Source organism: Penicillium malachiteum, assembly GCF_028827825.1.
Source record: "Penicillium malachiteum strain IBT 17515 chromosome Unknown utg000004l:1.0-4883003.0:1.0-4884900.0, whole genome shotgun sequence".
Classification (NCBI taxonomy): Eukaryota; Fungi; Ascomycota; class Eurotiomycetes; order Eurotiales; family Aspergillaceae; genus Penicillium; species Penicillium malachiteum.
The window spans coordinates 2325761-2346023 of record NW_026643097.1 but is presented as its reverse complement, the minus strand read 5'-3'; the positions used below and the strand labels follow the sequence as shown (position 1 = coordinate 2346023).

At 48.3% G+C, this 20263-nt stretch overlaps 9 protein-coding genes across 9 annotated transcripts; 5 read left to right on the top strand and 4 right to left on the bottom strand.

The window, feature by feature from the left end:
- Positions 1-95: 95 nt before the first annotated feature.
- N7483_009000 (putative RNA binding protein Jsn1) lies at positions 96-3741 on the top strand (the record flags this gene model as incomplete). The annotated part of the gene is made up of 3 exons (XM_057092427.1): positions 96-307; positions 387-3663; positions 3736-3741. 3 exons carry the CDS (start codon positions 96-98, stop codon positions 3739-3741), a joined length of 3495 nt encoding a protein of 1164 aa, XP_056943601.1.
- Positions 3742-4434: 693 nt separating this feature from the next.
- N7483_008999 (MT-A70 family) lies at positions 4435-6027 on the top strand (the record flags this gene model as incomplete). The annotated part of the gene is made up of 1 exon (XM_057092426.1): positions 4435-6027. One exon carries the CDS (start codon positions 4435-4437, stop codon positions 6025-6027), a length of 1593 nt encoding a protein of 530 aa, XP_056943600.1.
- A 967-nt stretch (positions 6028-6994) lies between these two features.
- On the top strand, positions 6995-9032 carry N7483_008998 (uncharacterized protein; the record flags this gene model as incomplete). The annotated part of the gene is made up of 5 exons (XM_057092425.1): positions 6995-7257; positions 7421-7930; positions 7990-8146; positions 8217-8549; positions 8646-9032. The coding sequence occupies 5 exons, from the start codon at positions 6995-6997 to the stop codon at positions 9030-9032; spliced, it is 1650 nt and encodes a 549-aa protein (XP_056943599.1).
- Positions 9033-9328: 296 nt separating this feature from the next.
- On the bottom strand, positions 9329-10138 carry N7483_008997 (ubiquitin carboxyl-terminal hydrolase; the record flags this gene model as incomplete). Its single annotated transcript, XM_057092424.1, has 2 exons — positions 9329-10029; positions 10087-10138. The coding sequence occupies 2 exons, from the start codon at positions 10136-10138 to the stop codon at positions 9329-9331; spliced, it is 753 nt and encodes a 250-aa protein (XP_056943598.1).
- A 2222-nt stretch (positions 10139-12360) lies between these two features.
- Positions 12361-12639, top strand: N7483_008996 (uncharacterized protein; the record flags this gene model as incomplete). The annotated part of the gene is made up of 1 exon (XM_057092423.1): positions 12361-12639. The coding sequence occupies one exon, from the start codon at positions 12361-12363 to the stop codon at positions 12637-12639; it is 279 nt and encodes a 92-aa protein (XP_056943597.1).
- A 728-nt stretch (positions 12640-13367) lies between these two features.
- N7483_008995 (ribonuclease H2 subunit C) lies at positions 13368-14079 on the bottom strand (the record flags this gene model as incomplete). The annotated part of the gene is made up of 4 exons (XM_057092422.1): positions 13368-13412; positions 13474-13700; positions 13766-13840; positions 13917-14079. The coding sequence occupies 4 exons, from the start codon at positions 14077-14079 to the stop codon at positions 13368-13370; spliced, it is 510 nt and encodes a 169-aa protein (XP_056943596.1).
- A 438-nt stretch (positions 14080-14517) lies between these two features.
- Positions 14518-15489, bottom strand: rex4 (putative 3'-5' exonuclease; the record flags this gene model as incomplete). Its single annotated transcript, XM_057092421.1, has 2 exons — positions 14518-15118; positions 15185-15489. The coding sequence occupies 2 exons, from the start codon at positions 15487-15489 to the stop codon at positions 14518-14520; spliced, it is 906 nt and encodes a 301-aa protein (XP_056943595.1).
- Positions 15490-15939: 450 nt separating this feature from the next.
- N7483_008993 (ribosome biogenesis protein NOP53) lies at positions 15940-17352 on the bottom strand (the record flags this gene model as incomplete). The annotated part of the gene is made up of 3 exons (XM_057092420.1): positions 15940-16159; positions 16213-17157; positions 17219-17352. 3 exons carry the CDS (start codon positions 17350-17352, stop codon positions 15940-15942), a joined length of 1299 nt encoding a protein of 432 aa, XP_056943594.1.
- Positions 17353-17612: 260 nt separating this feature from the next.
- Positions 17613-20182, top strand: cef1 (putative cell division control protein (Cdc5); the record flags this gene model as incomplete). Its single annotated transcript, XM_057092419.1, has 4 exons — positions 17613-17638; positions 17699-17732; positions 17800-18143; positions 18199-20182. The coding sequence occupies 4 exons, from the start codon at positions 17613-17615 to the stop codon at positions 20180-20182; spliced, it is 2388 nt and encodes a 795-aa protein (XP_056943593.1).
- Positions 20183-20263: the final 81 nt, after the last annotated feature.

Sequence of the window (20263 nt, the reverse complement as noted above, 5' to 3'; positions counted from 1 at the left end):
CCGTCGGTCCCTTTTTTGATATCTGTTTGGGATAGAGCGGCAGAGGATAGAGTTACCCGCCTTACTGCGAAGCGTCTCTCTGGATTAAAAAAATAATGTTACCAGTTTCTCGACCTGACAGCCAAATGAGTTTCAACTACATCCCGACCTCCCAACCCATGTCGGGGGCCTCGACTGGGCGCAGCTCGCCTAGCGATTTGGCTGGATCCGGAACTGCGAAAGCACCCTTTGGCTCTGCTGGATCTATCGGGGCTGCAAGACTCGGGGCTGGATCCCCTTCTGAGTTGGGAACACGTCTTTATAAGCGGTAAGTGATCAACGACACTGGGAGACAAGGCCATTTGGGATAAGTAGTTGGCTGACCAATGGGGTGTCCGATTTTACAGAACCCGCGAGATTCAAGCACAAGAAGGTGTCTCCCCGAACATCTGGGGTCCCCCGACTAGTGGACATTCCACTCCGCTTCGTGAGAACATCCCTGAGTCGCCTAGCCAGGATAGCTTCCCCGACCTGATTCCTACCTCCAATGGCTCAATCACCGGTTCTGGCCGCAGGGCTCGAGCTGGCACAGTCCCATCTCGGTTCCCTCCTATGGCGACACTCAACGAATTAGACCTTCAGCAACAGTTCATGTCTCAAACCTCCCGGCCCACACCTTCTACCAGTCCGTTCCGGCCTCAAGGTGTATCTGGAATTGATACAGCACCGAAAGTTGCAAGCTCGGGCGCACCAAACCCTGCCATGTTATCCCGCCTTCGAGCTGGCTCGATGCCGCAGAGGGGCGGCTTGCTTAATTCGGGTAATCCTTTCGGACCTTCATTGTTCTCTTCGCATTGGTCCACCGGTCGTGATCGGGCAACAACCTTGAGCAGTATTCGGTCCTCGGAAGATCCCACATCACCGAGTGTATCATCGTTCTCGCGAGATGGACTTACCGATTCTGATAGAACATTGGACTACCTTGGACTGGCAGAGACTCCCCAATCTGCACGGGCAACCCTTTCGCACCCGTCGATGGAGGCTCTCTTGCAGCAGCAGCAACAGCAGCAGGCTGGTTTACCCGGCCTTCTGGCTGGCATGGAACTGATGAAGAACAGCAACCGTTTCCGGTCCTACTCGGTTAACGCTAAGGAGAAGTATGCTGACGACGAGGATATGGAATACGAGAGTCGCTACTCTCAGCTTCCCTCTGGATCGCTCAACCCCTCCGCCGCTGTGGCAGCCGCTCACCTTGCTCAGACCCAGGCCCAGATCCATCAGCACAACCTGGCAGTTCAAGCTTTTACAAACCACGCCTCTATTAGCCGGCCGCGAGCACGCACTGCCGGTATTCTTGAGGCCCCTCCCACTCGATCGTCCATTCGGAACTATCTTGCAACCCCATCCCGCCTCGACAACTCTTTCAATGCCGATGATCTCATGGTGGAAAATGAATATGATGACCTGTCGGATGCTGTACTCGGACTGCGATTAGACGCAAGTGGTGGCCCCGTGGCGGGTATGCGGGGTGCTGGTGATCTGGGAGACGAGAACAATCAGGACGGACCGACACGAGCTCTGTGGATCGGTAGCATTCCTGTGTCGACAACTGTGACTTCTCTAGAGGCTATCTTTGGTATTTACGGCAAGATTGAGTCAACTCGTGTGTTGACTCACAAGAACTGCGGATTCGTCAACTTTGAGCGTCTGGAAAGTGCAGTCCAGGCAAAGGGCGTTCTAAATGGCAAGGAGATCTTCCCTGGTGCTGGTCCCGTTCGAATTGGATATGCCAAGGTCCCTGGCGCCTCTGCTAGTGGTACCCCTGGTGCCAACGGTATCCAGTCCTCCCCGACCCCCGACCCTGGCTTCAAGTCCAACTTCGGCCCCGGAGATGGCCTGGAGCGGGCAGACACTACCTCTGTTCCTCAAATTCCTGCTCTGGTTGACCTACTGCCGGAGATGCTTGAGATTGTTCAGGAGTTTGGCGCCAACGACGAAGATTCACGTAACATCAACAACACCATTCAGAGTGCTATCGCTTTCCAAGATTTCCAGGATGAGATCCCTGCCGTTCCCGAGCCTAGCCAGACCCGGATGTTCGATGCCCCTCGCCTGCGTGATATTCGGAAGCGAATTGACAACGGCGCTTGTTCCATCCAGGAGATTGAGGAAACAGCCGGAGCAATGCTGCCTGAGATCGCTGAACTGTCCTCTGACTACCTGGGCAACACTGTTGTTCAAAAGCTTTTCGAATTCTGCTCCGAGTCCACGAAGGAGCAGATGCTCACCCACATCGCACCGCATCTTGCTGAGATTGGTGTACACAAGAATGGAACTTGGGCTGCCCAGAAAATTATCGATGTCGCCAAGACACCCACCCAGATGAACATGATTGTTGACGCCCTTCGTCCATATGTTGTTCCACTTTTCCTTGACCAGTACGGAAACTACGTGCTCCAGGTCTGCTTGCAATTTGGCGCTCCCTTCAATAACTTTATCTTCGAGACCATGCTTAGTAGAATGTGGGAGGTGTCTCAGGGTCGATTTGGCGCCCGAGCCATGCGGGCTTGCTTGGAAAGCCACAACTCAACTAAGGATCAGCAACGAACACTCGCTGCTGCCATCGCCCTCCACAGTGTACAGTTGGCGACCAATGCCAATGGTGCTCTCCTGCTCACCTGGTTCCTGGACACTTGTACATTCCCCCGCCGCCGTACTGTTCTTGCCCCAAGATTGGTTCCTCATCTTGTGCACCTTTGCACTCACAAGGTGGCTTACCTCACCGTGCTCAAAGTCATCAACCAGCGCAATGAGGCCGAGGCCCGGGACATCGTTCTTAAGGCATTGTTCTTTAGCCCTGGTGATGAAGTTCTGGAGAAGATTCTTAGTGACCAGACCTCTGGTGCTACCTTGATCTTTAAGGTCCTGACTACTCCGTTCTTCGATGAATCGATGCGTGGTGAAGTCGTCAAGAATGTTGCAAAGGTTTTGACCAAGTTGAAGGCATCTCCAAGTCAAGGCTACAAGCGTCTGATGGATGAAGTTGGTCTCTCCTCCCGCGGTAATGGTCGTGAGCATCATCATGGACGCGACCATGGTGCCAGCCACTCCTCCACCCCCGAGAAGCCCCACCGCCAGTCATCCCGACATGGAAGTACCAACTTTCCCCAGCAGCCCTCCATGGAAAGACAGTACAATGGACAGTTTCCTCCTAACATGCTTCCCCACTCGGCGGACTCACGCTCCATGTCCATCGATCAAAGCACCGCCCCACCTCTCGACCCATACGCTAGCAACGGCCTTAATGGTTTTGTAAACCCCTTGAATGGGCTTGGTGGTGCTGCTGGCTTCCAGGATCCAACGAACCAGCTTTCTCAACTACAGTACCAGAATTACCTGGCCGCACAGGCTCGCGGAGTGTCTCCCGGTGGAATCTACGGTGGCATACCAGGAAACAACTTTGGCTACCCAACCGGATCGCCATCGGTTGAGAATCTACGTTCTATGCCAACTCAGCAGGCGCCACTGTCAGCGGGACCCAACCATATGCTTGGTCAGTCCAACTATGGCCCGCAGCAGTTCAGCCCTGTGATGGCTCCTGCCCAGCTCTACCAATACCCTCCGCAGTTCTATGCCCAGGCACAACCCGTGCAGGGACAACCTAGCGGAGGTCGACGTGGACGGGTGAGTAATTTTCAACATGTCTAGGCATATTTAATATTTGCCGCATATAGCGTGAACTGACCCTCCTTCCAGCGCTGATCTTCGCATATGATTTTTTTAATCACATTTTCCCTGCTTCCATCTACTGTATAAACTCATTTTTTTCTCGTTTTTTTTCTCTTTCTTTTTATTATCATTCTTATTTTTTGGCCATCTTATCATGGAGATTCAGCGGGTTACTAGCTTTATGTGTTGTCAAGCCATGTCCCTCTCTCACACTTGATCGGACGCTGGATCGCCGGTAGGAGAGAGAGGACATGGCTGAGGATTTTGGGAGGCGGCTGGAACCAAAAAAAAGTGCCTGGTGTCTAGGTGGATGACACAATCATGTATCTTCATGGAGACAGCGTTTCTTTTCTTTTTTTCAAATGACCATGTATCTTCTGATCTGATGATCTATTTCAGGACTATATGTGCCTGGGAGGCTGGGCTAAACCTCAAATTATGCCCGTTCGTTTCTGTGTACGCTGGGTAAAATTCCAATGGGATCAGCTGCATGAGATTGTACCTGTAAGCGTGGTAGAATGTCATTTTATCTATAAACTTCCGGGAACTTCAAGTTCAAGTTCAATGTTGATATTGAGCATCTGGTACTAGTAGTATAACTTGAAGCAATTCATAAATAAGATTGCAGGAACTGGATCTGCCCGTTCCGCCCGCATTGCGTCCCATGTTAATTTTCAACGTTGTGATATCTAAGACATCTCGCTCCTGAACTTGAACCTCATCACCATGACCAGGTATCAAGAAAATGAATCAATCTTGTTTCATAATACAGAAGAAACTGTCTTCCTGGTCGATATCCCACACTCAATTGCAGAAGCCCAATTCTTATCACCGGGTCAATTCTCCCCACAGGCATCCGTTTCAGAGCTAGGGGAAAGCCATACATCATCTAAGCCAAAGCCTAAAATCAAAAGGCTTACATCAACACTTCCCCTGGAGAATCCTTATCCTTCTTCAACGGAGCCAAAGACAGAGGCAGCACGCGCCAGAATCCTATCTAGAGTATCGCTAGGTGAACGTCGGTATCATGATGAATTCATTCAGCCCCTCGTTGCTGCTGCTTTGAATGAGCTCCAAACTGCCTATAAGCCATCGGACCCAGATAGTCATTGGTGCCTTCCTAGGGCTGTACGTGATGAACAGATGCAGCAGCCCAGAACGGAATCGACCCCGGATGCCGTCACTTCTACTACGGATAAGAAGCGGAAAATAGAGCATTTACAGCATGGATCTGCCACAGAAGGCTCTGATGGAAATGAGTTAATATCTGAGATTCCCTGCTCATCAGATGTCCCACCAACAATTCTATCATCTTCTTCCTGCAATACATTTTTCTTGCTCACAGATCTTTCGGGTGGTGTAGTGAAGAATCCATCATCAGAACAAAGTGTCCTATCTATCGGTACCACTGGGAATGGAAGCGAAGATGACAGACCAGGCTGTTCTATGTATATGATTCCTCCTCAGTCAGTCTTCTCGCTTTGCACGCTTCCATTATCGGATACAGAAGGCATGAGCCCTCCAATTCCAGGATTTCCGTACACCAAGCGCTTTAACCTGATAGTCTTCGATCCACCTTGGCCCAACCGCTCTGTTAAACGCAGCAAGAAATACCAGACCCATTCATACAACGAAATGGAACTTTTGAGTTCCTGGATCCAGAACGTACTCACTGTACACTCGCATAATCCCCTTTTTGATTCCCAGCCATCAAACACAACTAAAAGTTCATCTCCGGAAGCTCATGATACACAAGTCCCAAGTCACCAAAGCTTCGCAGCTATCTGGATCACGAATTCCGAAAAAGCTAGGAGAGCCGCGTACCAAGCCTTATCACAAAATGGATTCGATATCCATGAAGAGTGGATCTGGGTTAAAGTCACAGCTAAGGGTGAACCCGTGTGTCCGGTGAATGGGGTTTGGCGAAAACCCTATGAGATTCTCGTGATAGGGCGAGCAATTCAGAGTCATGCGGAGGTTACCATATGTCCTCTGGGTTCTGGCTTGATTAGCACTGATGAGGTGGTATTAGAGAATAATAATATCGACTTGCTTGGTCTAGACCCGGGAACAGTTTCTCGACGAGTTATTGCAGCGGTCCCAGATCTTCATTCGCGGAAACCGAATCTGAAAACAATTTTCGAGCGGTTTTTGTTCAGTTCAAGCAATGATACATGTGTATCCGAGTCTTCTTGCGAGTCATATACGGCGCTGGAAGTTTTTGCTCGGAATTTAACTGCTGAATGGTGGGCATGTGGGAATGAAGTGTTGAAATTCAATGCTAGCGATTGTTGGACAGAACTTGATGAAGATAAATGATCTGACTGATATTTGCGAGGTTTCCAATCAATGATGTACACCCGACTAGAATTTCATTCTAGGATGATCCTCGTGCATAGAACTTGAAGCTTCAACGTCCAAATTCTAACATCTTGTCCGAGTCTGCAATCGATTGAGTTTAAATGGCACAGCCTATGTTCTGATTCTTCAATATGAAAAAGTTCAAGTTATATCTATTCAAATCAACTTGAATACCTCGATCGGGATGTCCGTATATGAAGTAGTAGAATGTTGATGGTCATGATCTCCATGTGTAGGTACCCATGGTCTGGGCACGACGCCACCTAGCATAGGGCTTGAGAAGTCGAGAAATAGTCTGGACCAGAATCATGGATAATTTGACCTAATCACATACACCCAAGAGATGTGACTAAAACAAGTACCTATTTATATGTATTTCTAAACCTTTGGATTACTAGTACTACACAGAGTAAGTTGAAGTTGAGTAGGAACAAACTTGGCTCCACAGATCCTATCTAGTTCCGAACCAATTACCAATTTAATACCAATTGGGGGCCCAAACTTCCAAGTAACACTTGGAATCGCGGAAATGTAGCGCAGCTGACAAAGTGATCTTCGAGTCACCTTGGAAGTCATTCATTTGTCATGAATCGCCCATTGTACTTATATTGGTGAAACATAGGACATGAAGAGGTTCAAAACCCTCACAGAATTGAAGATCTGGAGTTTCGAGTCTGGAGTCTGGAGTCTCTGGACACACCCCACTTAGTGCAAAAAACGCGAATACACTTGTGACTTGACCCCTGGAAATCCCCCCCGAAAGAGGCTAATCTTTTTTAGTAACTTTTAATCGGAATCGGGATCTTCACTTGCATTTTACCCCGTTCTTCTTTCTCTCTTTCCCGAGGACTTTGACTGCCGCGCGTCGCAAGAAAACTTGAACTTGAACTTGAACCTCAAGTTCACTGCAAAATTGCGACCCACAATGGAGTCGCAATCTGGCAGTTATGATACTTCCCAACAGGAAAAGGGCCCCGATATCACATTAGCCGTCGATGAACAAACATACTCGCAACGACCATCATGTTTCAGTTCGACTATTCAAGAATGTCTCTTCGTCTTGACAGCTACCATGGCCATTGGGCAACAATCATTTTACCAAGGCGCTATTGTGGGTGTGACTGCATCCATTGGATCAGATCTGAACATGAACTCAGCAGAAATCACATGGATTAACGCCGGTGCTTCGTAAGTCGATTCTCATTCTCAAATACAATTGACATCTCCACTGGCACATAAATCTCCACTGTCTACTTCTTGAGATACAAAACACAACAAATAATTCCAATTCCAATTTCAATTTCACAACCCCCTACTCTTCTTCATGGAAATCACTAACAATAAACCACAGTCTAAGCAGCGGTGCCTTCCTCTTATCATTTGGAAAATTAGCCGACATGTTCGGCCGCAAAGTACTCTTCATTATCGGTATGGCCGGCTTCACCTTCTCTCTTCTAATCGCAGGCTTCGCCACAAACGCTATCTACATGGACGTCTTCTCCGGTATTCTGGGTCTCTTCGCCGCAGCGGTAGTACCACCAGCCGTCGGCGCATTAGGCGCAGTATATGAGAGGCCATCAAAACGCAAGAACCGTGCATTCGCCTGCTTTAGTGCTGGAAATCCACTGGGCTTTGTGGGCGGTATGATTATTTCAGGCATTGCGTCTAATGAATATAACTGGCGAGCATCTTTCTGGGCTCTTTCGGTTATTTATGGAATTTTTACCATTTTGACTATCTGGACTGTGCCACCTGATGGGTTCGCGAGGACACCTATTAGTAGAGAGGCCTTCAAATCATTTGATCTTCTGGGTACGGGATTGATAATTGTTGGATTCGCTTTCTTTTCGAGTGCATTATCGTATGTGGTCCTTCTCTATGTGGTTGCTTTTGAATATGGATGTGGCTGACAATTCAAAGGCTAGCTGGCGATGCCCCGGATGGCTGGAAGACGGGCTATGTTCTCGGTCTGTTTATCGTTGGCTTCTTCATCTTGGTAGGATTTGTATGGTGGCAGTCTGTCGCGACACACCCATTGATGCCATTATGGGTATGGAAAGATCGAAATTTCTCATTGGTAAGTCCCCATCTACTATGTTCTCACCATATACTACAGTGACTGTCGAAGAGACGCTAATACGACGTAGCTCATGGCAACCTTCTGCCTCGGCTTTGCAGGGTTCTCCGCTGTCACTTTTTACCTATCCCTTTACCTCCAAGATGTTAAGCATCTCACCGCACTGGATATCACCGCACGCTTACTCCCGATGGTGGTCAGTGGTGTGACAGTTAACGTAGTCTGCGGACTGATTCTCCACCGCGTCAGCAACAAACTGTTAACCGGGATCGGTGCTCTGGCATATACGGCCTCGTTCCTGATCTTGAGCTTCATGAAGGAAGACGCTGTCTACTGGGAATACATCTTCCCTGCACTGATCCTTGTGGTTGTTGGTGCGGATATCCAGTTCAATGTGACCAACGTACGTACTAAACCATATCAGCTACATCCTGGCTTGACTCAACCTTCATCTGGCGAGTTTACGCGTCCGTTATACTAACATACTGTCATGTTTCAGATGTACGTCATGTCTTCGCTCCCGTCACACCAACAGTCAATCGCCGGTGGAATTTTCAACACAGTCAGCAAGCTGTGTAATAACCTTGGTCTCGGAATCGCTACTTCTATCGAAAGCTCCATAAAGGATAGAATGACTGCGTCAACGCCTGCTATCAAACCCTACCTCGGTGTCTACTGGTTTGCAGCAGCAGCAGCAGGCCTTTCTGTCATGATGGTGCCGTTTTTGACGCTTGGCACTCAGGGTCATGATACCTCTGATTCAGAGAAGACTGAGATTGGGGAGAATGGAGAGTCAGTTGAACAGAGAGCCGTCATTGAAAATGGGCCTGTGGCTCCGGGCACGGAAACGACTGTGGAGAGTCAGCCTATTATTGAAAAGCAATAGTCTGAGCGCTCCCAAGGTTTACCCAGGGAGTGGAAATTGGCCAATTTGATCAACCTGAACCGTGATCTGGTCATTAAAATGGAGAGACAATTGATACAAAACTGTACTTAATGAAAAGCCTTCGCCTTATAGATAATAGAATCCACGAGCCAAGTCATGCATCTCTAAATACTATCTAGTATAATACATGCAAATACCAAAAAAGAAAAGTGACGAACCCCATAGAAACGATTTCCAATCTATGTAGTTAAAGTTCGACGCCGAATAAAAACCCATCCACTGAGAATTCTCCCAAATTAATCAAAAACCGGGCCCAGGCTAACAAGACTAAACCTCAAATCCGGATTCCCTCCCTTAGTCTCCATCTCCAAAAACTTCTTAACCCCAAGTCCCAACGCAGTCTCACTCAACGCATCCTCCTCATCTCCAAGAACACCTCTAGCCAACGGTCCCTTCCTCCTTCCATCAAGTTCCCAAAGAGTCCCATCCGCACCTTTAACAAAAGCCACGAAATGCAAATCCACACTATCCTCGGCCTCAGGAGCAGCAGTATCACCCAATTTGGCCGCATCAGCATGCGCACTTTCCAGCGCCTTACTTTCGTAGAGCAAGTCCGCCCGCTTAGCCGGCTGTAGATCCTGGGCCTGTCTAAGCAAGACATCTAGATCCGAGCCTGGAATCACATGCTTGCGGGGTTCGCCGTTCGAGACAGCGTGCAAGAGACCGATAAGCCCACAGGCGTTACGGATTGTTTGCTTGAACCATGTTACTGGCTCTGAGGGACCGTGGCCTGTGTATTCTTGGAGAGAGCTGTCTTCTTCTATGCGGTGGGTTTCGTAGGTTTTGGAGACGGGGAAGACGAGGAGAAGAGCGTGAGAGGGGCGGGGGATAAATGCAAGGAGGTCGGGGTCTTCAATTGAGAAGACATCTGTGAAGCCCAGAGTTTCTGGGAGGCCTAGTTGGTGTACTAGGTGGGACATGACTTCGGGGTTGTTTTCTGGTAACTGTTAGTGCGGGCACTGCGGGGTGTTGGGTTGGGATATCGTGGACATACCGAGAGGCACGAAGGCCTTTTGGGTATCTGGGACGTCTGGATTTTCGGACATGATGAGAATGGATGTTTGGTGTTGGTCAGTTGGTTTAGATAGAGTGTGTGGTAGCTTGTTGTTAAGGTAAGGTCTGTTTGAAGGTTGTGGTGAGGAGAGAATTGCGGGGTCGGCTCCGAGGGATAACCGCATCTAGATCATGCTTATATAGACCCACTTATTAGCCACTGATTGATGCCTCACTGGTATTTGATAGATAATATCGAGTTAAATGTAGTAATGTCGGTTGAATTTCTACTATACTGACTTGAAGAACTATTCATAGCAAACTGGCTAGCTACAGTGTGGGGATAAAACACTGCCATTGCACTGGTATAGATTGCTTACTGTAATAGGAAACTTGGATTCCAATTTTGCCTACTACCTAGGTATAGAGAAGATCTTTCTACGCTTGAAGGCGTTTGCAAGTCTCGCAAGTCTCGTTTGTACTTATGGGAGATTTCCATTAGAATCATTCATAAAACCACCTGGGCACCGCCTGCCCATCGCCAGTTTCTTCCTTCATCTTGACCTGGGGAAATCCAGAAAACTATATCATCATATGCATCCAACCATCACGCTACATGACGCCAAATTTTTCATTACATTTAAGATATCCACCCAGAACCTATCCAAGTTGCAAGACAAAGTATGAGTATCAATCGGGACGGCCATGGGACCACCTCTGCGCCGGTCTGAGCATTTCAAGAACCTGGTAACCTATCCTGCCTTGCTAAGCTAGCTCATCGACATCTTAATTATAACTGGACTCCTAATTTGGGGTAGTTATATAGCCTTCACTGAACTCAGTCACGCAATTTGGTACAGGTGCATCACCCAATGGCTACCTTCAAATGTCGAATCTTCTCTATGCCTTTGGCTCTCAAGTGCTTCTATTATACTAGTAGTACCATCACAACTTCTAAGGAATGCTATCGATGCTCACGTTGGTCAGAGTCACCAAATTGTCAACACTGGCACAATTCAACATCTGGGTAGTCTGTCATCGTACTCAGATGAGATAGAATCCAGCTTAGATTCGAGCTGCCCATTGGTGCAGAGCCTCTGCATCTACTCATAAGTTTATCCGTCATCCATGAGGAGTCTGATGAAGCCGATAATCAGAACTGGAATACACCTGGGAGAGAGTCCAGAGTTTGATTGCAGAATAGCTTTAAGATTCAAGTTGAAGTCTGGAAGTTTAAGATTCAGCCATGTCAATCGTAGCTTCAAGTTGCAGTCCCCCATTTTGACTCGTCGTATCCTTTTGAATTTCCAGATGTTCTCCAGGGCTCGGTCAATTATAATATGCCATCGCCGACATTCGTGAACACAGAGCTTAATCCAAAGCATCGAGCAAGGTCCAATATTATTTATACTGTTTCCCATGCAAATTCCGAGCTAGCCCACTCATATTGGCTTCTTGGGGACATTCAATCATGAGGTTCGAAGTTGAAATTTTTGAAGTGTTACCGAGGAGTAGAGACATGTAAAGATACTGCAGGGCTACTAATATTCCTCATTTTCAACATCAAATAGTTGACATGAAGCCCTGGAAGCCAAGGCGCAATCAGGCAATATCCTGAAATTCAAGCTGCGCCTGAACTTGAACAAAACGCAGTGCCACCGAGTCAAAATAAAAAGGGGAACCAAAGCAGAGAGATAGTCGATACAAGGGAAACGATGAAAAATTGCTCCTTCATTTTTCAAATTCAACCAAACAAGAGTGAGCAAGGATTATGTGTCTCATTGCAGAGGCAATTTTCACCTCTCTGCTAGTGCACAAGTGTTCAAATGTTCTACACGTACTCTATTTATAATAAGGAGGATGCTATGAGCACCTACTCTGTCGCTGACTCACAAGACACTCAGTAGAATGGAATTATTTCGCAGGAGGTATTCCGTCAACGTGCTCACTTATACCTCGGACACATTTTCCTAGCCGTGGCTAGCCCACGAAAGCTAGGCGAGTCTCTGAGAAAGCGAGATAATCAGAAAGCCGAACGGGAAAATACGAAAAAACTAAAGACAATCTCTATCTCTTTCTGATTCGAATCCAGATGAGACTATCTTCGAAAGGGTACAGTAACTTGAAGTATGAACTTCAATCATTGACACAGCAGCTGATCAGACAAGATATTGGCTATTATGCAGCATATGTCACTGTGCACCCAGAATATCAGTGGAAACTAATCTCATGACCCTACTACACCAAATTAGCATACCCTGCCAGTGGTGAGGACATGAATTTCATCCATATCGATCTTGCGTTAGGCGACTGTGTGGCTATCGGAAGAGGCTACAATGCTGTCCAAGGGTCAGTGTCTTTCACCGACGAGGATGCACAGAATTGCTCTGTGGTTTTACCTGGAATCCAAAAGCATCTTGCCCGCTGGTGGGAGATCCATAACAATATCCGGGCTAAGAGCCAGTTTATGGTGAGTACTCTGTATCCACTTGGTCAAGATGACAGTGCACATAATGTCCTCCGTGGTTCTACTGCTAATGCTCTCGCAGACTAGCGCAAGCCAGCAGGCTGGTTCCGATGCAGCGACCGATGCAGCAAAGAGGGACATGTGTTATATCTCGTGGCTGATATAGATCACTGGCCTCGTAGATGATAGCTCTCGACACGCTCAGTAGAACTTCTCCTCACGCTTCCCCACACATACAGTTTCTTCCTCTTATGATCAGTTCTCTCTCCCCGCAACAGGTTATGACCCTCTATCCCTGAGAACATACGAGCACGCAGTACTGCACCTTGCCGGCTCATGCGTCGAGCCAACCCAGCAGTTGAGAGAAAGGTCTCGACCTGCACCCGAACTGAGAGAAGAGTCTCCGAAACAGACCAGTAGCTTTTCAAGCAGAAACACGCTAGCTGCTCCTAACAATGGCGAATAATTTTGTTGAATCCCACCTCGATGGGTGGGGAAGAGCGACAAAAGCTGACTATCTCCTTACCATATCAATATCGTTCACTAAGATGCGAATGGCACTCGACAAAGATAAAGCAAGAGAGCACTTTGAAGACTGGGATAAAGCCCTCCGACGAACATGTCCATTCCAAATGAATTCGCAATTCCTTCTCTAGGCCTTCTCAGGTTCGCAGTATTCGCAATATGAGGAAAAAATAAGATCATTTATTAAGCTCAGCACAAACTGACAGTCATATCGAATCCTGACATCAAACCACATTCATGCAATGGGTATCAAAATCTATCATCAACTAAACCACAATGCATCAAGGCCTCTATTCCTTGCCTCCATTTGTAGCTGCTATAGGCGTCCCATGCATCTACAAAACATATTAGATCCATCATCGGAAGCTTAAAATCTACATGAAACGAAAAACTTACTGTCTCAGCAAACCCCATCCACTCCTCTACACCCTTAACGAAAGTATCGTCTGCGGCAGGAAGAGCCTCATGCCCCCATACAATCATCTCATCGAATGTTCCCTGCATCTCAAGAACCTTGACTGGCTCCTCCGGTTGAATCTCAATAACGTCCGAGTCTTCTCCCGAATCAGCCTTGTTTTCCTGAGGTACTTGCAGGATAAGATCAGTCGGAACTGCAACGACTCCTATTGAGATAATCCATTAGTTCATGCTTATATTTTTGTCTGCAATTATCCAATGGAGTTAGTACCTTGATACCCCTCCGGAATGGCAACTCGTCGCCCACGAAGTTTACGCCCTCGGAAATGCGAAGTCTGTGTACCGTCTATTTCCCCAAATTAACAACTTATTCCGTCATCTCTGGTAGCAGGAGCTTTTCTGCTGGAATAGGTCGTGCATACCTTGCGCGTCTGATACGGGTGTCCAGAACCGGTCTGTGGATTCGATTGGGCCATCGTGATGGATTTGACAAGGGAGGATATTCGGTGTGAATTGAGGGGCTGAGGTCTTGTCTTTCTGGTCTGTTGGCTGAACGCCTGCTTGGAAGGCGTACATGTCTGGCATTGTTCTGGTCGAGCGCGGCTGAAGTTTCGTAGTGTGGTCTATCGTAGGACCAGCAGGCTGGTATTCAATTGATGGAGAGTTTGGGGTATTGAATTGATTTTGGTCGAATTGGATTGACTGTTCGGTCGTTGTTGAGTAGGGTTGAGGATGTTAAATTCTTTGCGGAGTTGAGTTCAAGCGCGTCGCGTTTCCGCGTTAAGTGTAATTATCGGAGCGGGAACTACAATGCCCAACTCAAGTACATTATGGAGTACTCGAAGAAGATCGACTACGATGCAATATCAAAGATTAGACTATTTCCAAGGTTGAGATTAAAAAAAATTATTTTAATTAATTCAATTGTATATGCGATTCAATTCGGACCGTAAATGCAAATCCGGGGTATACAAAATATCTCTACTAAGTACAGTTGCGATGCATGTCAACAAATTATCTCAATCACCGCTTGCGAGTAGTCTTCTTCTTCTTCTTTTTCTTCTTGTCTCCCTTATCCTGGCCCTCCACAGGAGCCCGAACAGGCCATTTCTTCAAGTGTTCCCGCTCAAATCCATCCTTCTCTCGTCGATACAGAGCCATAGTTGCCCGTGCATCTTCCACCGATGAATGCGCTCCTTCCTGGATCTTCAACCCAAGGAAATGCTCTGCCAGCATCTTCAACCGTGGTGATCCACCACCGGCAATCTTCCGGTACTCGGGATACTTGCTAGTGTCTCGAATATCGCGCTTGGGATGCCCAAGCAACAAAGCGTCTAGATCATTGCTCACGGCGTGACCGACGAGAACCCGACCTTCCATTACCTTGGCAACTTCCTTCTGTGCCTCCTCGAAGGTCCGCGCTTCAACCATATGTTTCGGAGCAATACCACTGACGTGGGTTCTCCAATCTGTCACCATTTCCTTGGGGCGTACATATGAATCGTAGACTTGGTCTCCGTTGAAGTTGACAATACTGACACGTGCGAGGACAGAGTCGTTATCTGGGTTTGGTCCTACACCAACCATCTCACAATCCATGGCGATATATTTTCCGAGTTCGGCACTGAGTTTCAATGGTAAGCTATGTTATCCAGGAGAGGGCTTCTAGGTATTTGAAACAAACACTCACGTTGGAGAACGGCCTTCATTAACCTTATTGCGGGACTCGGTCGGTGTTGGCTTAGAGATTCCCGCACTGGACTTTCGTCGCAAAATGGGAGCGGAGTCTCCATCGCCGGATTTTTGAGTTCCGTCGCTCATCCTTTGTCGCTTGTAAGTAGTTGACGCCTGTCGAGACGGTTGATATTTATCTGTAGACTTTCTGTTCTCTGAATCGCGGTCCGATGCTTTGCGTTTTGTGGTGGTTGAAGGGCTCTCCTTCTTGAGCGTTGCCTGTAGCTTCTTCCAGTTACTGGAAAGGCTACTCTTATCCATTCCGACGGTGAAGTCTCTTATAAGAGCTTTGGCATAGTGGAGAGGAATTGGAGGAGATGGTTGATCTTCTCCGTTCACTTTTTTTCTGGCAGAAAATCGTGATAGGGACACCGCCTTGATATCCATCGGACTAACTGAAATAGGCAATTTTATATACAGACCTCGGGACCGGTCCAGAGTCTCCAAATTTACATGGCTGCCCAGGTGATACAATTGATTTTTTTTATGGTGGATATCTAGTACGCGAAATATTTTGATTTTCCAAATAATATTTTTGGTGGTGGTAGATGCCTGTTTCCATTTACATGTACATCAATAGAAACTCAACCTCCGAGTCATCAATACTTGTGTGGTGTTGTATAACTTGAAATCAATTGAAACCCATTCATTGTGCAAGAATTTTCTATGTCCAAACGCCGATGCACGCTTTTATTAGTTACAAGATCAAAATTAGTCAAAGCCCGGGACCTTGAAGTCCTTCGACATCCACTTCTCGGTAATCTTTCTCTTGGCTTTGCGAGCCTGTGTGACCGGCTTGCGGGATTCCAGCTTTCCTTGAACAATGAGCGTCCTGAATCGATCATCCAACAGGTTACCCTCTGGCTTGAGTAATCTTAGAGAGTCTTGAAGCTCTTCAGGGAGGACCAGCTCCAACCGTTTCTCGGGAGGTCTAAAAGAAGCATTAGTAAAAGCACATACGGCGAAAGAACGTAGAACACATACGCAAGTTTTCCTCCTAAAGCCTTTCGTCGGAGCTTGGTATCATCTCCCTCATCAGAATCATCGCCATCAGACTGGTTAGCCGCCAGCATTTCCCGCTGTCTAGCCTCCTCTGCGAGCGATTCAATCTTCTCGGCCTGGGCCTCTTTAGAAGCCTTGTTGGCCTCCCACTTCGCCAATCGCTCAGCTTCCTTTCTCCGCTTAATCTTGTTGCGCTGGGCCTTGGTCTTTCGCTCAGGTCGCTTCTTGTTGAGCCACTCGGGCTTTTCGTATTCACTCTCGAAGCCCTCCCAGGCACTCTCATCATCGGACTTGACTTCACCGTCGTCGCCTTCGGCCTCCTCTCTGAGGCGCTGCTTCTCATCCTCCTTTGCTTGTTCTGCAAGGCGAATCTTCTCAGCCTCAACAGCCTCAGCACCATGTTGCTCTAGCAGAGTATCCCACTCCTCGAAGACAGGGTTGTAACTAGTTCCAGCGTGCGGTTTTCGGACAGCGGGGATAGGCTTTCCATTGGCGGCAAGTGACAAAGGCGCATGCTTAAGGGTCTCTGGGGCAACCTTGGCCTTGGGCTTCACCAAAAAGTCGAAACGAGGGTCATCCATCTTGGTGGAGGTTGTATCGACCTCCTCCGCCCAAGGGTCATAAAGCTCACCGCCATGGATCTTGCCAGTGGGGTTTCCAGCCTTGGCCACTTCCTTCAAGCGCAGAACTTCCTTCTTGGTGACCCAGTCCTTCTTGTGCTTCTTAGTCCTTGGCTCGATGACTCCGTCGGTGATATTAGGGTTGATACGCTTGCGACCGTCAAGCGCGGGAATAGCAGACCGCTGAGCGATGATTTCGTCCGCCTTGAGCGGCTTATGCTTTCTGGCGATTTCTGTCCGGACTGTGTCGTTTCCAGTGCTGTCGATGATGAAAAGCTCATCGGAAGGCTTCTCTGATAGCAAACCACTATCTCATAATTAGTTCAACTGTCAATGGACTAATATAGCAAAAATAAGACAAAACATACCCTTTAATCTCTTCATCTTTCAACATGCGAAGGCCTTCCTGGACTTCAGTAACGTCGACATTCTTGCGCCAAGCCTTCTTACCCTTACGGGAGGGCTGCTTGAACTGCTGAGGGGCATCTACCGATTTCGACATGGTTGATGCTCTTATCGTCGATTTGCAAAATCGGAAATTTTGGCGCAAAAAAAAGTCAGAAAAAGTCAACTGACCGCCCGCCCGGGCGGTGAGGGAACGACGCTTGGCATAACTTGTCTTTTCTTGCTGTAACCCACTGCGCGTCACTTCACTTCTAATCCGGGGACTCTCAATTATTCATATCTCCCCGGAGACAGAATCCTAATTTATTTTACGGACTAGAGCTGAAGTTAACTGGATAACCAGCTCGATTGCGCATCATGCCTGTCGTCAAAGGTGGTGTCTGGTATGTGTCTTCCGTGACCTCCTCTACTATCTTTAATGATCGCTAATAGCCGGTTTCTAGGACGAACATCGAAGATGAAGTTCTTCGTGCAGCTGTAAGTATACATATACTTTCCAAATCACTTTGTTCAATTCGAGTACGAATGATTAACACGTTGATAGGTCTCCAAATATGGTCTGAACCAATGGGCCCGAGTCTCCTCTCTCCTTGCACGGAAGACACCAAAGCAATGCAAAGCGCGTTGGATCGAATGGCTGGATCCAGGTATTCGGAAGGTCGAGTGGTCGCGGGAGGAGGATGAGAAGCTTCTGCACCTTGCCAAGTTAATGCCCACACAATGGCGCACAATCGCCCCTATCGTCGGTCGCACCGCAACACAGTGTCTTGAACGATATCAGAAGCTTTTGGATGAGGCCGAGGCGCGCGAGAATGATGATCTTGGATTGGGTGGACCCGAGGGTGGAGAAGCATCTGCTCCCAGTGCGGATGATGTCCGCCGACTACGGTATGTTTTATCCATAGTATATGTGAAAATGACTCTCAGCTAACGAGTGATGTAGCCCTGGCGAGTTGGATCCTGACCCCGAATCGAAGCCGGCGCGCCCCGATACCATTGATCTGGATGAAGATGAGAAAGAGATGCTCAGCGAGGCGCGTGCGCGTCTTGCCAACACACAGGGTAAAAAGGCGAAGCGAAAGGCCCGAGAACGCCAGCTGGAAGAGTCTCGTCGACTGGCAGTGCTTCAGAAGCGTCGTGAACTCAAGAATGCCGGCATCAATGTTAAGGTCGTGACGCGGAAGCCAGGTCAGATGGATTACAATGCAGACATTCCATTCGAGAAGCCGGCTGCGCCAGGATTTTATGATACCATGGAGGAGGAGAAGCGCAACGAGCGCCAACGAGAATTGTTCGACCCTCGAAAACAGCAGCTGGCCAACAAGCGAAAGGGCGATCAAGATGAAGATGCCGAGCGCAAGAAGCGCAAGAATGATAAGAACAGCAACGCGGCTGCCTTTGCGGCTGCAGCCCGTGCAGGTCAGATGCAAAAGATCCGAGAGGCTGAACAAAGCAGCAAGCGACGAGGTTTGGTGCTTCCTTCGCCCCAGATTAGCGAAGGCGAGATGGAAGATATCATTAAAATGGGCATGGCTGGAGACAAGGCGAGCCGAATGAGCGCCGATGAAGAAGCTACTCGAGGACTTATTGGGAACTACGGCGCAATTGTTGGAGGTACACCCATTCGTACTCCACGAGCGGCCCCCGAGGAAGACCGTATCGCCAACGAGATTAAGAATATCCGAGCTTTGACCGAAACACAATCATCTCTGCTTGGTGGAGATAATACTCCTCTCCATGAAGGTGGTTCATCCACCGGTTTCGATGGAATTGCCCCCCGAAAGCAAGATATTGTCACACCCAACCCTATGGCAACACCATTCCGACACGCCAACGGTATTGGCGCCACTCCTATGCATGGTGGGATTGGTCCTGGTGCTACCCCGCTCCGAACACCGCGCGATCACTTTGCATTGAACCGTGAAGGTGCGGGTGGACAGCTTGTTGGTAACACACCACGTGATATCAAGATGCATGAGAACTTCATGCGCCAGCAGATTCGCAGCAGGCTATCTTCACTACCTAAGCCCAAGGAGACCGAATGGGAGCTTGAGGAGCTTCCATCTGAAACCGCCGAGCCCTCAGCGTCTGTGGCATTCACACAGGAAGATGCTGCTGAGCGAGATCGACGTGATCAAGAGGCGAAGGAACTGGCTGCTCAGGCCGAATTCAAACGTCAGTCACAAGCATACCAGCGTGGCCTCCCACGGCCTATTGTTCTCGATCTTGATGCTTTGATGGAGCGTGCCTCCAAGGTTAACGACTCTATCGAAGGCCTCATCGCCCGGGAAGCCGCAGTACTCATCGCACACGATTCTCGGAAGCACCCAGTCCAGGGTGCCCAGGTCAAGGGCAAGGCTCCCAAGCTAAACAGTTTGGACGACATTTTCTTGGACGCAGCCCGCGCTGCTATTGCTGCTGAGATTGCCTCTGAGGAGACTCAGAAACACCAGAAGGAATGGCAAGAGAATTTTGATGAAGTCTGGTCTTCAACTCGCGCCAATGCCCTCCCTGGCCTGGATGGCTACGCCGATGACGAGGAGCAAGATCCTCTCGAGGAAGAACAACGCATGATCACAGCATTTGACGGTGTCCAAGCATCGCTACTCGCCACAGCCGAACAGGGCAACAAGCTTGAAGGCAAACTTGCCAAAATTCACGGTGGATACCAGAAGCGTTCTAAAACACTCCGAGCGAAGATTCTGGAAGCCAGCACCGCTTTGCCAAAGTCCCAAGATGACCTTGAATCTTTCCGCACCCTTCAGATCTCTGAGGAAGCTGCTGTATCGTCACGTCTGGAGAAATTGCGCGAAAATGTGTCATTTGTTATGCGTCGGGAGCGGGAAGCTCAGGAATTGTATAAGGCCCGGAAAGATGAGCTGGATGAGCTGGTTGCTGGTACAGCTAGGGTTAATGGATGGCATTGAAATTATACCTTGGGAACTGTTACTTATTTTTCTCTGCAATTATGACCCATTGCTTGCTCCGTTTTGTATCATTAGGGATAT